Source organism: Triplophysa dalaica, chromosome 7, assembly GCF_015846415.1.
Source record: "Triplophysa dalaica isolate WHDGS20190420 chromosome 7, ASM1584641v1, whole genome shotgun sequence".
Lineage (NCBI taxonomy): Eukaryota > Metazoa > Chordata > Actinopteri > Cypriniformes > Nemacheilidae > Triplophysa > Triplophysa dalaica.
The window spans coordinates 18,792,779-18,808,319 of record NC_079548.1 but is presented as its reverse complement, the minus strand read 5'-3'; the positions used below and the strand labels follow the sequence as shown (position 1 = coordinate 18,808,319).

Genomic DNA, 15,541 nt, shown 5'->3' with positions numbered 1-15,541 from the left:
AATTAAGTACAAAAAACAACAACATGTCGAACATACTTCAAGCAGTTCGATTTGAGCATTGTTAGAACTAATTATGTTTGGCTGGCATGATGAATCTTAACGATTCGACATTTGCATGATGACAAATGTTAATTTCTTATTCATTGAAGGAGTAAACGTATCAAACAAAATCAACCAATATGACAAAACAAATCAATGTGGTGGTACGCTGGGTCGCGTTCTTAACGTGCGCATCCCATTAACTCGCAATTTCTTTTTATATAAGAATTGCGCTACTTGAAATTGATTGACACATTTCCTGCACTTCTCTGTTCTTAATCCTTTTGTACCTTCCATGTGCCCATACTTGGGTCTCTCCCCTCCTCTCATCATTACGCATTCAGTCTCACTCAGCGCTCTGTTCAAGCGCAGCACAGTGCGCTCCAGACGCTCAACGCACCCGTGTGCGCAACACCAACGGAGTTTAGGGTTGCCTATAATAGTAGAAAAAACGCATCTATTGCGGTTCTACTTTCGGAGTAAGAGAGGATTCTGTCTAATCAAATATTAGCATACTTGAAATACCCTCAAACATGACCATCGTCTCGGATGGCGGTGACGTTTTTGATGGAGATACGCATCCTGACACTTCATGACAAAAGACGTTCAACCCTACCTTCAGCGTCCTATCAGCCGTGGCAAACAAGAGGAGCGAAAAGCACAGGATGAAAAGCACTGGCTTACTACTGGGTTACTTTTTGATGAAAGTTCTTGTGTGCGACGCAGAGGGAGAACCTGGAAAGAGCCTCGATGGTGTGGTGACTGCGTCGGGGTCCAACGGCTCCAGAGACGGGGAAACCGGTCTCGCGGAGACCCCTCACACGGAGGACAGGTGTCGGGGCTATTATGATGTGATGGGTCAGTGGGATCCCCCGTTCGTGTGCCGGACGGGTAGTTACCTGTACTGCTGCGGGACCTGTGGCTTCAGGTTCTGCTGCGAGTTTAAGAACTCTCGGTTGGATCAGACCACTTGCAAAAACTACGACACGCCACCGTGGTCCATGACGGGTAGACCACCGCCAAAGACGATGGACCAGCACGATCCGACGAAGGATAAAACGAATTTGATTGTGTATATCATATGCGGAGTAGTTGCTATTATGGCGTTGGTTGGGATATTCACCAAACTTGGTTTGGAGAAGGCGCATCGACCGCATAGAGAGAACATGTCCAGGTGAGTCTATCGGGATGTACCCAACTGCAATTCAAAGGCGTTACAAAGCTCAGTTCTTTTAGACTAATTCGACTTTCAAATATTAAACAATTTTAAAAACAAGATATTGTTGGTGTGGAGCTGAGCATCCCATACTGTAACGGGTCGTGTAGGAGAGAAAAACATGTTTTGCCTACCTCTTTAATGTTTATCTCCCCAATTCTAGATAGGATTGAGATGATATGGTGAGCAAGCAAAGATTTTAAGCCTCGTACTTTTAAGACATTTATTAAGAGAAAAACACTATTGTAATCTCATGTGTGTCTTCACTAGAGTTTCAAAAAACTTAACTGTTTACATTTGCCAAGAAACCATCAAGCAAAACTCTTGAGTTCCAAACGATTTGTAACAATGTTTCCAAAATCATATCTGAACTGTGATGTGAATTAAATAGCCCTACACCTTTTCTCATAAGTCTATCATATGTTAATTTTAATTTGTCCTTCTTTAAGAGAAACAATTTGAGACAATGTTGATGAAATATAAATGAGAGAACCATTACTCCAAAGCTACACTGTAAAATAAAATCCCGGATTTTCCTTTATTCCACGGACCTTTCCGTTAATGCTAAAATGTAATTTAATGTTGTGCAAAATGTAAAATACAGGTAAAACAACTGTAAAAAAACAAATACGGAAAATTCCTTCATATTAATACATTATATTGTGCCCTATTTTTACAGATTTTTATTGATTGTATGAAAAAGCAGCCTTAATACACTTTTCCTCTGAAGTATTACAGTATGTGTACAGCTCACAAATCACCATGACCTTGTGCTAGTTTTCTGCAATTTCAGCTGACCTCACACGTCTGTCTATTTATCCATGAGGCAATCTACAGCATTGGCTTGTAAATCGGAATAATATGTACGATTATAAACCGTGAAACCTAGTTTCACTTACAGCGTTATGTCTCAGGTAAGAAAAAAGAAAGTGACAGTACATGCTTCTTCCTGAAGACACAGAAGAAAGTACGGGGTGGTTTAAACTAAAGTCTGACTCAGTGCTGATTATAGTGTTGAATGCAGGTATAGTACAAAAGAGATATGCAGTGGCATTCTGCTGTGTTTTATCTGTTGAACAGCAGTGTTTTAAACATTCATCAGCACCTCCAAAAGTCTCTAATTATCTCTGCGGTGAGGCACAGACTTTGTCTCTAAAAAGCATCTACTCCAAACAAATCACATGTGCTCACTCATCCAAACATCAGTAGAGAGGTCTCCATGACATTAATAAGATAATGTACACCGATCCGTGGCTAATTATGATCTGTGACTACTATTTCAAGGACGTTCTGTTTGTGCGTCGACCTTTCACTCTATTTAGATTGACCCACACTAGAGTAAGCGCAGTCGGATCGGCAATAGTATCCACCACCCACAAGGAGTCCTGTGCTATTCTACACCCCTTTAATCAAGTGCCTTTTGAACATAGCACCATTCTGAGCTCCACCATTTTATTGAATTAAACGAACACTGGAAATGGCAAAATGGACCAAAAATATTGACTCCTCTTGCACTCATAGGCACATTTTGAATTTTTGTTCAGTGAAAAGCAAATCCTGTGCATTACGGATTGGTATAATGTCACTGCTGCTGGCATTGTCGCCAAACAAAATATCAGTTATTTCAGGCATATTTTGGCCAAACGGACAATCACGCATGAAATTCACGCCATTGGTTGAGCCAATATTTCTGTCGGGCTGGTCGGGATGCACAAACAAACAGAGCAATATTTTTATAGCACCACACTATAAACACTTTCAAATATTTCATTTATAGGCCTTCAGATTCAGATATCAGAACTGTTTTACCATAAATAAAAAAACACTTTATTTTTAAAGGTCACATTTTTGGGAGGATTTACTGACAGAAATGCAATATAATATACATAACTGTGTCTTCAGAGGTGTATAAAGACACACACACTGCAGGTCTACTTACATAGAATTTGCCATGTAATTTTTACAGTAGCCCTAAATGGACAAGCTGCTCTACAGAGCACGTTTCGATACGCTTTATCTCTAGACAAAGAAACGATAAAACGACATTATCTTTGTCCTGTGAGAGCCGCCATGGTGCTTTGATATGGAGGGGTGGATTGAGCCAATGGTTGCATTTCTCAACCTCACTGCTAGATGCCGCTAAAATGTCCATATTACTCCTTTAATTAACAGCTTTGCAAGATGAGTAAAAAAAGTATATCTCCATAGAGCCCTGGCCCAGGTGATGCGTCAGACAGCTCCGGGGGAACATGTGGAGAGAGAGGAGAGCATGGCAGTGCACGGACAACCCTATGAGAACATACAAGCCAGAGCAACAGGAAACAACCTGCGTAAGTACAGCCTCTCCTTCCCCTCACAGCTGAAACACAACAGGTCGAATCCGTGCTGCTTAAAGCTTTTTTAGATTAGTTCGAATGTGTTGCGGAGGACGCTCGGCACCCTGACAACCCAATAGCAGCAGATGCATGTTCCTCACTTCAGAGAAGCAGCTGTGAGATCCTATGGCTATTCATCAGTAAATCTCTTCGCCTGCTTGATTCGACTCCTGCTGAGAACAGGGGAAGTAGTTACGCAAGCCCTTTTTTGGCGCGTCCGGTGGGCTGCAAAAGCACTTGCGTCTATAGTGATCATTTAACATGCTGAGATAGTAATTACCAGAGGCTAAGAGGCTGACTAACACACGCACACACACTACTCTCTCTCTTTCTCTCTCTCATTCTCTTTAGCATATTCACGTTGTTTTTATGGAAAATAAGCACTTGATAATTGTAATGTGAAAAGAATCATACTTTCAGTCCTTCATTCTTATTAAAAACAGTTGTAACAGTTTGATCCTCAGGTTGCTTCACTCCACGTATACTGTAGGAGGTTAGGGATGAATATAGTAAACCGCCTAATCTTTAATTGATTAGAAACATTTTCGATTGTTTAAGGGGTCGTTCAGACAGAACGCACTTTTCATGTTTGAAAACGCAAGGTTTTCAAGGAGAACGCTGCTCTTTTGGTTAATTCTTTGAAAAGCAGAGCTTTTTTTTAATGATGCTAGGTAACCAACGAAACAGCTGTTCTGTCAGTCAAGGATTATAGCGTGAGCACTCTATTTGCGGTGAACTGTAATATTATCAGAAACTTTAAAAATGTACAAGCAGAGGCCGCTTGCTCTGCTAGGTTAACCAGCGTCAGCCAACACAAGTTTCTCCTTCATCAATGCTGTCTCTGGACGTTTCGTGCAACTGTTAAGTTTTGTCACCACATCTGAGAAAAAAGGCGCATGACGTCAAGAGTTGAGTTTTTTTCAACTTCAGGCGCTCAGAGCCAAAAACGCGAGGTGCAGCGGGTGGCAAAAACGCGAGACACCCAGCGTGCATAAGCAGCGCGAAATTCTCCCTACCAATTGAAAACAATTCAAAAGAGGCGCGTCTAACAGCAAAAGAAGCGTTCTGTCTAATCAGCCCCTAATACTATCGATTAAAAAAGTTATTTAATAAAGTAGTTCAAAAAAGCAAACTTACTCTCTGAACTTCAGGCGCAAAAAGAGAGCCGGAAAAGAAGAACAGAGCCTCTTTGTTTGTTTAGGCTAGATGGGATACAGCTGCGGCCCAAAATCTTAGGTCTAGACCACACGTACAGTACATCGGTATTTTTATAAATCGAGTTTAAAACGCAAAAACACTCTATAAAGTGCTGTCAAAAACTTGCCAAACCAACAAGTGCCGATATAACCCTAACTATAAAGCCATGTTCTGACTTCAAACAAAGGGGATAGCGGCGTGTATTCCAACGCCATATGCAAAATCTGAAGATTTTTTGAAACTCGGATGTCAGTTTTGTCGTGTAGACTATCTTCAGCCTGAAAATCTTCACCCTGGCAGGAGTTTTCAAAAAAGTTTGGTTTCAGTGACCGAGTACTGTTTGTTCGTGTGGACAGGTCCTTAGGCTTAGGGTAAGGTTTGGTGGTAGGATTAAGATGATGTTTGTTGTTACTTTGTTTTTTAATGCAGCATGTCATCTTAACAGGAACAAGGTTTAGAGTGGAAGATGCTTAAATTAAGCATGTTAGGCAATATATATACAGTATATATACATATATAAATATATACATATAATGCTGAAACATCTTCACCATAAAAGTCCCAGAGTGAGTGCTTTGGAGTACCCTTGTGTTGACGTGCTGCTCATATTATACTGTAGAAGCGGTAAAAAGGAATTTGTGTTCTTTTGTTGTTTATGCAAATAGTATATGCAGAATTTAATTACATTACTTTACTGTTTTTCTCAGTTAACGGTTGATAATCCCATATCAAGTGTTGGTTGTCAGTCAGGAAAAAAATCGAAAATGAGCATCACTTTAGCAGGTAGATGTTTGTTTTATAGCAAGATTGTGATGTCGAGTATTATCTTAGTGAATGGATAGCACTTCATTTGTTTTTGTTATAAAATCTTCATCGTCACAATTTAATACCCTAATGTTTTTCTTTTATGTATTAACATATGCCCTACTTTGAAAATAGTTGACTGTGCATCCTTGACAGAGAGTGCTTTTGAGCCGTGACTATATTTGTGTAATCTACCTATGGGCTGACATAGCAAAACAAACTATTCATTGTTAGTTTTTTTTCTACATTTGTTGCTGTCACACCAGGGGACACATTTACACATTTATATGTCAACTATCCATTTACCAAACTTAAATAAATGTACAGCCTGCTGTACCTTTAAATATATCAACCTTGAATGAAGTAAAAACATCACGCAATGCCTCACTGAATGTGAGTTCCTGTTTTGATTTAACCTAATATCATTTACTGAAAAAACAATTCAAATTGTCGTTTAATCAATAAAAAATGATTTGATTAAAAAATCACATGCTAGGAAGTCTAATTCAATGAATGGATACCCACAGCTTTACTAACAGTGTGTCTTGTGGCATGTCACAGTGTTGCCATGGTGCTGACGGATTCACGAGCTCCTTCCAGTTGTCTTCCGGATGTTTAGATCAATATGTCTGAGGTTGAGTCAAACAGTTACGCTTTATTCGAAAGCCTCCTAATGAAAGTAAGCCGTTGCGGGAGATGTTGTTTGCTCTTTTTATAGCTCTCTTATTTCATGTGCCTGTTTTACGTAGGTGACTAGCTGTATAAAATCGGGAAGCTTTTATTTTACCATATCGTAATGCAGCGGTCTGACATCTGTTGCTTTAGATGCCGAGATTGTAGAGTAACGGGATGCATGTTTGACTCTTCTCATTTATCTCCGCTCGTTTTCCGAGAGGGAACAAGACGATTTCCATGGACAGAAAACAAATTGAGCACTTAAGCATAGCTGTCTGAGTGAACGCTGAGCGAGTAAGTGAAAACTGTAGTGCACACCCATGTTTTTCTGCAACAACACTCGAGAGCCGATGGGAAATGTATGTTAACAGGCCGGCTGAGTGATGGAGCTGGTGTTGCAAGAGCAACAGACCAGAGCCGGGCGACGGGCAGGTGGTGCTCCTCTTAAGGAGCGGTCTCTCTGAACTCAAGGGCAAAATAACATTATGAGAAAAGGGCCGTCTGCTGGGAGATCAGGCGTCTCTCTGAACGAAGCAGAGAAAACAGCAAACCACTGCCCCGCTCACATCTCAAAGCTCTGCGGCCAGAAACCCATTAAAGTGTTTACCTGAGAACTGCTGACTTGTGCCACGGGACTTGAGGTTGATTTGGCCTTGTTGTTTGAAGCGACGTTAGATATATGAAGTACGGGGGAGAAAAGCTTAACGGTGCCATTCATGGACTCACACAATGGTGCAATCTCGGACCCATATGGGTTGTTTGTCCCTTCCCTGAAACATGACCAACAGTATAGATGCATTTACTACATAAGCTTCTCTAACCTCATTATAGTGGGTAGCCATCCTTTAAGGATAAACGCTAAACTTTAAAACGTAACTATAAGTTGATATAAGCTGCTTGCACAGAAACCTTTGTGCTCCTATTGTGAGAAAAGAGAAGTGAAAAATGAGGCCACATCCACTATCCAATCTTTTTCCTTGTTGTAAAGAAAACCTGTAAATGTGGTGTGGTCTCAAGAAATGTCTGCGTACACACGAAACCACTGAATTCGACCAATTCAGTGTACATGCCAGACCAGTATGCTGCGCTGTAATTATGCCACAGTGATAAAACGGAAAATATGACTTGGAACATCTGCATAAACCTTGCAAGACGTAGGGTGATGACATCATCGTTTCAGAAAATATCATGTTGATTGGCTTCACAGAAAAACGCAAGGGTGTCGTTTTCAGATTTACCCTCTCTGGAACGCGGTTTCAAAAACATTCAGGATCCCAAAACACCGTATCCATCGTGACGAAATGCATGTGCTCCTGACACACCATGGTCCTCACACAGGTGATGGGGTTTTGTGTCTAGCCTGCAATAAGCCCTATTTTCGTTTTCAAATTGTACGTTTAAATGAAATACCGTATTTTATTTAATAATTAAGAAATAATGTAAATGTAGCTGAAATAGTGCAAAATACTGGCTGAACTGTATTTTTCAAGTTGGCCACTCTAATGGTAAGGATTCTTTGAAAATATATATTTACACTAAAGCTGTAATTAAATGTCTGAAGTCGCAAAAAAACACGATTTCACCCAAGTAGTTAAACTTCTCAAAATAAAGTCCTCGACCAGATGGCAGGGTAGTTCCACTAGAACTTTGACTGTGATAAGGGCAAAAGTTGTGAAGCTGCCATATTGAGTTTATGAGCATAAACTGCGTGAATATCATTCATATTCTCTCTGCCAACAATTTCCTGTCTATTAAATCCTTTCTAATAAAGAGCCGCCAAGAAGATTACCTCTTTTCTACAATACACAGACTTAAAATTACACTTGACATTCATATTCACAAAACTGCGTCTTCTAAAGTCTGAAAAACAGAAGATTATTTTAAATAAATGAATCATTAAAATCTAATTTATAATCCTAATCCTGCAAATCATGAAACAGGTGCATGAGGGCTTTATCTATTACTGCCTGACCACTTAAGTTACATTACCATATAGATCAAACAAGCACAATACATCTGTAATTTTACATGCAAACCACATTAACAGCCCTGACTGAGAATCTCAAGGAGTGAAGATTGTTTTTTTGTTTTAAACAGGTGACAGTAACAATATATGAGAAATTCAATGTTTAAACAGCAGTTTCACACCTTAAACTCATAATCCAGCGGGCAAAGCAACAAACTCTAATTCAGGAAAACCAATCAACTGGTTTTCTGTTTAAACATCGCAAGAGATTAGCCATTGTTTTCAAAGCGCTTAAAGTGTCTGTTAGAGGTGACGGCGGCATTAAAATGACTCCAAATAAAACCCTGTGAGGTTCATAAAACCGCAAGACTGAGTGGAATTGAGTTGTGAAGATGAATCTATATTAGGAATTTGCACATCTCCCTGCTTACAGTAGAGAGATACAGTAGATTAAGTTTCGCCGGGAGTGAATATTTCTGTCAAAAGTCCTTGAGTTCAATGGTTTTTTAGTTACACAAACAGCTTTACCTGGTCTGCTGCATGGCTTGTTTCCATGGAGATGGTGAAAGATTTTGCTGACCATTGTTTTTCTCCTCCATGAAAAATACAGCTAAACTGTAAAAAAGGGGTAAATTACCAATCATATCTGGATCACGCGGATGTGTTAACAAAAGATTATCTATTACTGAATGCATGATGGGAAATAATGATCTGGTCATACACACATACAGTATCTGACAGGAGCTCATTATATAGGCAGTCTCATCATTTCACCAACTTAATTTCATAAATATTTCCCAGAACGAGGAAGGCAATGAACTTACTTTAACAGGATTTCTAGTCCGTTCAGTCTGGTAATAGTTTGTCAATATGGTCGCAAGTGGGGCCACTAACCATCCAGCTATCTTGTTATCAAAGAAACAGCCTTGGGTTATAACAGGATTGTGTTATGAGTCTCTCCCTCATACTAAGGGAATTAAAAGCTGCTGAGAAATGACCCCTGCCGCCCCCTGTTTAACTGCCCAGCACACAACCCCATTCTCCTTTGTAATGGTCTGTTCATACAGTATTACTCGTACACAGTGGTGCCGAATGGGAGCTGAAATGACTATTATTGATTGTAATAACCTTAAGTACAGGTAAAGCCCCGGGAGACAGATCAATTATCACTTTTTAAACAGAGAGAAGCCCCTCCCACCCTGAATAATTATCAGTTTATTTCCTGCCAGTCGCCGTGCTGACAGGTACTGTAGGTGGGTATGGAAATCAGTGCATCGGAGGAACGCTGCGATGACTGGCAAGCAACATTACAGACTCACAGGATCCAAGTTAACACTTTATAATTAGCAAAAAAATGCACGCCGATGAAACCAGGGAAAACATATAAATAATCCCCGATTGGAGCTGCGAGTGGAATCGCACGTCTGGCTCTTCGGAGGGTGCGCGGAGCTCACACTGTTAAAGCAACTGTTGAGAGCATCAGACTCGAATTGGCTCTTTGAGAGCTGTGGCACCATAGGGGGTGGATTGCTTCAGACCTTCAGACGTCCCACCATCAGTCAAATGCTCCTGCATGTGCTTGAAACTGCAGACATGATTTCAGAGGAGCGTTGCCCACTTGATGTCATACAGGTCGTCAAATTTAGCTTTTTAGATAAGCTTTTTGCGATGAAAACATGTTTAAATCTTTCTCTCCGGTACACAAAGACTGTTTTTAAACTGAGACGTAAAAAGTAAAGCTGAAAGTCTTTTCTGTGTTCAGAAATGTGTACAAATGAAAGCAGAAAGGCGCTATTACTGTAGTATTTCAGACTGTTGTTGTTTTGTGGACCTGATACGATGGAGAGGACAGTTAAAGGGATGGTGCACCCACAAATGAAAATTCTTTCATCATTTACTCATCCCCTTGTCCTTTCAAACCTGTATGTTTTTTCTTCTTCGGCAGAACACAAAACAAGATATTTTGAAAAAAGGTGATAACCGAACAGCACCGGGCCCCATTCACTTCTATTGTATGGACACAAAACCAATACAAGTGAATGGGGGCCAGTTAACATTCTTCAAAATATCTTCGTTTGTGTTCTGCGGAAGAAATGATGTGAGGGTGAGCAAATGATGACTGAAATTTTATTTGTGGCTGAACTATCACTTTAAAGAAGCATTTTTGATTAAACTGCAAACAACAACCCGGGCAAGAGAATGTAAAAATATTTATAATTCGTTTTTATAATTCCACATAAAGAGACGGGCTTTTCTAATGAAACAGCCTGTCCGTTTAATTCCAAATATAGAAAAGAAGGTGGAAAATAGTCAGGAAAAACTAACGTTTGTGAATAACATTATGAGTCAACATCAGGGAAATAAAATATACATGACCTCTTTATTCCTCATAGAGCGTGACACAACTTGAAACATGATGCTCATGAAATATTTTTCTGCTACAGTAATAGTTTTATCAGTTGTTTTTTTTCAATGTTTCTGGCTCCGTTGCTTCATTCAAAATGAAAAACATAGGAAAGATTGTGCCTGTAATGACCTCTTGAAGTGCTCTAGGTATAATATTTGCAATGTTTTTGAAATGTGGATTATTAGTCAGTACGTGAGCCTGTCCAATAATTTATTCTGGTAGCGTAATGACACCCTACAAAAGCTGTTATTGTTATGCAAGTGCAGAATGTTGCATGTCATAAACAGCAGTAAAATCTTCCTTCACGTTGAATCTGAACAGCACGGTTAGACTGACAGAGGGACATTCGTGTCTAAATCAATAAACACTTTCTCTGTAAACAAGACGTCAGTAAAAATAGTATTTTAGAGAACGTTTTTTTATGTTTTATATGTATCAGAAAGACTTATTTTAAAGAGGCCCTGCAATAATGTGTCATGGATTCTGACTTCTTTACAATGTTAATCTTGCTGTTTTCACATGCTTAACATGGTCAACTTGTCAAAAAATGAGTTGGGCGTATTATGTAGTATTTCTGTGCTCGATACACTCCCCCAGCGATCGTACAGGTTTCTGAAAGTTTTTTTCGAACATATAAAACTGTTTCGCAACAACTTTTCTCAGTCCCTTATTGGACAATTCTCCCGGAAAAGCACACGGCACGGCCACAGGAGAAGGAGCATGCGCAGATGTCTCTTTGACTTGTGTTCAGGAGTGAGAGCATACGTTTGCAAAGTTCAGGTGTTTGTTTGTTCACTGCATTTGGGTGATGAATGTTATATAAACGGTGGATATAACGCTGGATTTTGAGATCGTTTGAAACTGATATATGGAGCCGTCCCAGCACTAAAAGATGCCGGACATGAACCACATGCGGTGAGTGAAACTGATGTCTGTGTTTTGTTGACAATGGGTGCGCATGTGCTTTAGTTCAGCCTACCCCTCCCCCCCACACGCGCCGTATGTTTTTGGAAACAATCATAAAACTGTATCTTTCTTTTATAAATCGAATCATACGAAATTCTCTTTGAAGATACGAAGTATACAATACTACTCTATAGGTACTCAAGAATAATATGAGATTTGCAGAAACCCTGTGTGTTATACGCCCGCTTTAAAACTATTGAGCTAACCCCTTTCTTCCGATCACAAAAGAGGATATTTAATGTTGGTAACCGAACAAAAGTCGCACACATTGACTTGAATTGGTTTTGTGTCTATACAATAGAAATCAATGGGCACAGCTGTTGTTCAGTTACCAACATTCTTTAAAAGATCTTCTTTTTTATTCTAAAGAAGTAATGGGGGCATACAGGTTTGAAATAACAAGAGGGTGAATAAATGATGGCAGAATATTCCTCTCTTTACTATCCTGTTGAATAAGGCTAAAACTATGTTGTAACACCTCTCACTCGGCCAGACTGACCAAAAAACACAATCCATAACAAAAGCACATAAATCGCTTTTGTTATGGTTGGATTTTTATTCAAGCATTTCAGTTGGTAAAATGGTGTCAACGTGTTGTCCCTTGGCAGAACTACATATTGTCTCTGACTGGCTGACAGGTGACTGTGTGGCACAGGAGTGCTACTTTCTGTCATTTCTCTGTGGCACAAATCTCCCATCGCACCCCGAGCACTTACGGTACCGTGGCCTCTTTTTCTGCAGATGGTCGACCAGGGGAAAGCATTTTTGTCTCGCTTAAAATCCATGTCATTGACTAGTTTACAGCACACCTCCTCTCAGTCAAATGTAAAGCCCAGTGGTGATGTTCATTCTTGAAGTGGGTCACTCCAAACTGGATTTCATGGCACTGCTGTGAGAAATGGGTCCACTTTTTTTGATCTGCACTCTTCAATGGCAGATGTGAGTCCCGAGGGATTTATCTTCCAGAGTTTCTGGACTGAGTATTTGCTAGTTAGAAATCAGGTTATTACCAGGTTTGGTCAGAGTCATTTAGTGAGGCGATGTAGAATAGATGGCCTTTTCTGCTTTAAGGATTTTATTAACATAAACACCAAAAGCACATCACAAATTGAAATGAAACAAATGAGTTAAATCACAATATATCACAAATTGAAATGTCACAGAATTATCACATTGTGACTTACTTAGTGCCTTGATGCCCGATGACTCCTGAGATAGGCGCAGGCTCCCCGTGACCCGAGGTAGTTTGGATAAGGGGTAGAAAATGGATGGATGGATGGACTTACTTAGTGATATCAAATGGTCTCACAGTGTCACTGCTCATTTCCATCCCCAGCTGAGTGTGATTGGTGTTCGGCTGCTGGGTCAAAGTATTACATTGAGAGCACGGTTGCACACTTTGAAACTAACATAATGCAAAAATGGGCTGCAAGTTCATACCACATAATGCCCTCATTATTGCCTCCAGTAATAGTCCTGAAATATAACACACTTAGATTTACAAATGTACATTTTTATGTACGCCCAAGCATAGTGAGTTTGCCACAAAGGGAAGTGTTTTCATTGAAAGTATTTTTGTGAGCTGGTGTCTGCAACGGGTAATATTAGAGAGCAAGTTGCCCACGATCACATTTTTCAACCTTAAGTTAGTGTGTAATGTTGCTGTTAGAGCATAAACAATACCTGCAAAATGAGCTACACACATTCTAAGATAACCAACGGTGAAATAACAGCTTCCATGACTTTAAAATCGGCTGTGAAAGCTGTTCTGTGTTATACACTGATATTGTGTGTGTGTGTGTGTGTGTGTTTGCGCTTACCTCTTAAACACTTCTATAAAACGTCCTCTGAAGTCCTGCTTGCAAATGTCTCCTGGTCAATCTGCTTGTTTTATTATCCAACTCGGGTCCAATATAAAAAGGCAAAACTAACGCTTCTGTAATTAGTGTTAAGAAACATAACTGGTCTGACGTCATTCGGTCCGGTGTCATTTCCCTCGCCATTGTAGGAAATACATTTGTGATCTCTAACAAAGATTGATGTTTGCACATGCACTAGCAGACCTCCGTTACACTTCGATCAGTCCGGATGTTGTTAACTGATAAAGTGAAGTTGACGCCATTGTTACTGTTTATTGCTCAAAGCCAAAGTTTATGAATACATGTGCAAAGAGAGGCTGATATGGTATGGGTGGGGGGACATCTTCATACACAAACTCTAAGCGGGGAACCAATCACGACAGAACGGGTCAGCTTTACCAATCATCGGAAAGAGGGACTTCATATAGATTGGAAGAAATCCAGATGTTTAGTGAGAAGAGGGACAGCGGTGAACAATAGACTTTAAATATGTAAATTACAAGGCGTTTTTTTTTAAAAAGAACATCCATTGTTTAACACCCAAAAAACATAATCAAAGTTTCAAAAACAGCAAAGACTGGCTCCTTTAACCAAAACAGCGTTTGCACACTCAAACCACACTTAAAGGTATGGAAGCATAATGGTAGCTGATTTCAACTTGAAATGCAATATGCAAAATGGCAATGCAGTATGTAAAATGACAATGCTTTTATGTATTTAAATATACATTTAAAAGTATGTATGTGCAACGTTAGGTGTAAAATGAAAATACAATAATATAATTTATATTTGTCAGTTCTCACATCGGTAATCATGTAATTGAAATAGATTTTTTTATGCTCTTCATGTTGCAAAATTACAAAGCAATCCCCAGTATTGATTATATATGTTTAAGATAGTCAAGCAAAACTGTAGAAAAATGATTATTCAAATGTTATTTTCCCTAAATGCATTAACAGGTTGAACATTTGGGATTACATTTTAATTTACACACAGCGCTCTGAGTGTTGCAAAATTAAATGTGGACTTGAAAATGCATCAACAAACCAAAGTACAACAAACCTATCAAGAAGGGAATGGCAAAATAAAGCCCCGGCATACATTTTTTCTAATTCAGAAGCCGTTTCACACAGATAAACGTCACGATACGGAAAATAAGTCAATCGCAACATCAGTTTCATGGTGACTTTAAGGAGTTAAGTTACAGTGGACTTGCCCAGTAGGTTCTGTGTGGTAGTTCTGATGCTGCATATGAATGCAAGGTCGAATCTGCCTTTTGCCAAACTATAATTTTACATATCTGATCATACAGGCATTTATTTTCGACTATGCTATTTGCTTTTGACAGAGGCTGAGGTCAAGGTCCGCTTTAACTTTGAAAGAGCCAGCGCGATGTAAGAAACTAAATGTTTTATGTTTGACAGTTTAATAATAGAAATATTAGGGTCCGTTCACATGTCGCATGTCAAAATAAGTGCAAAATGCTGGCTGCATCGCTTTTTGCGTTCACTTGCCGTCTGCCGTTACTATTTGAGCACAATTGACGTGCATCAACATTTGTTCTGATGTTGTATAATCACATCATGTTGTATTGTTACATCATTTCCCCTGTTCACTGTGATGTGACTCACTGAAAACCAAAAACCTGTAACGTGCTTGTCTGTCTATCTCAAGGCTGTCAAGGTGGAGTGAGAATGCTTTTGCAGGAGAGGTGCAAACAGCAGTATTGAGTAATAACTATGGGAATATTTGAGAGTGTGTAATGGGTAATGCTGTGCTGATCTCCGTCCATTAATATTTATTGAATTTGAGGCAGAGGATGGGGTATTACATTTTTATGGTAATAACCCCACCAGGCAATACCGCATTAATGATGGGGCTTATGGAAAGTTCAATGTAAGTCCTGGTGAAAACCTGTTGAACATTTCATAGTATTTGTTAATAAACAATAGGTGGCCTGTGTACGATGTGATTGTGATTCCATCTAAAAAAATTATAAATTTGAGAATAAAAATGAAATTTGACAAGATTATGGTA

At 39.5% G+C, this 15,541-nt stretch overlaps 1 protein-coding gene across 1 annotated transcript in view; it reads left to right on the top strand.

The window, feature by feature from the left end:
- Nucleotides 1-430: 430 nt before the first annotated feature.
- Nucleotides 431-15,541, top strand: part of shisa9b (shisa family member 9b) — a 33,109-nt gene continuing 17,998 nt past the window's right edge. Inside the window, 3 exon segments of the mRNA XM_056753829.1 lie at nucleotides 431-649; nucleotides 652-1,213; nucleotides 3,464-3,585. Coding sequence (XP_056609807.1) covers nucleotides 589-649; nucleotides 652-1,213; nucleotides 3,464-3,585 — 745 coding nt within the window. The 5' untranslated portion in view covers nucleotides 431-588.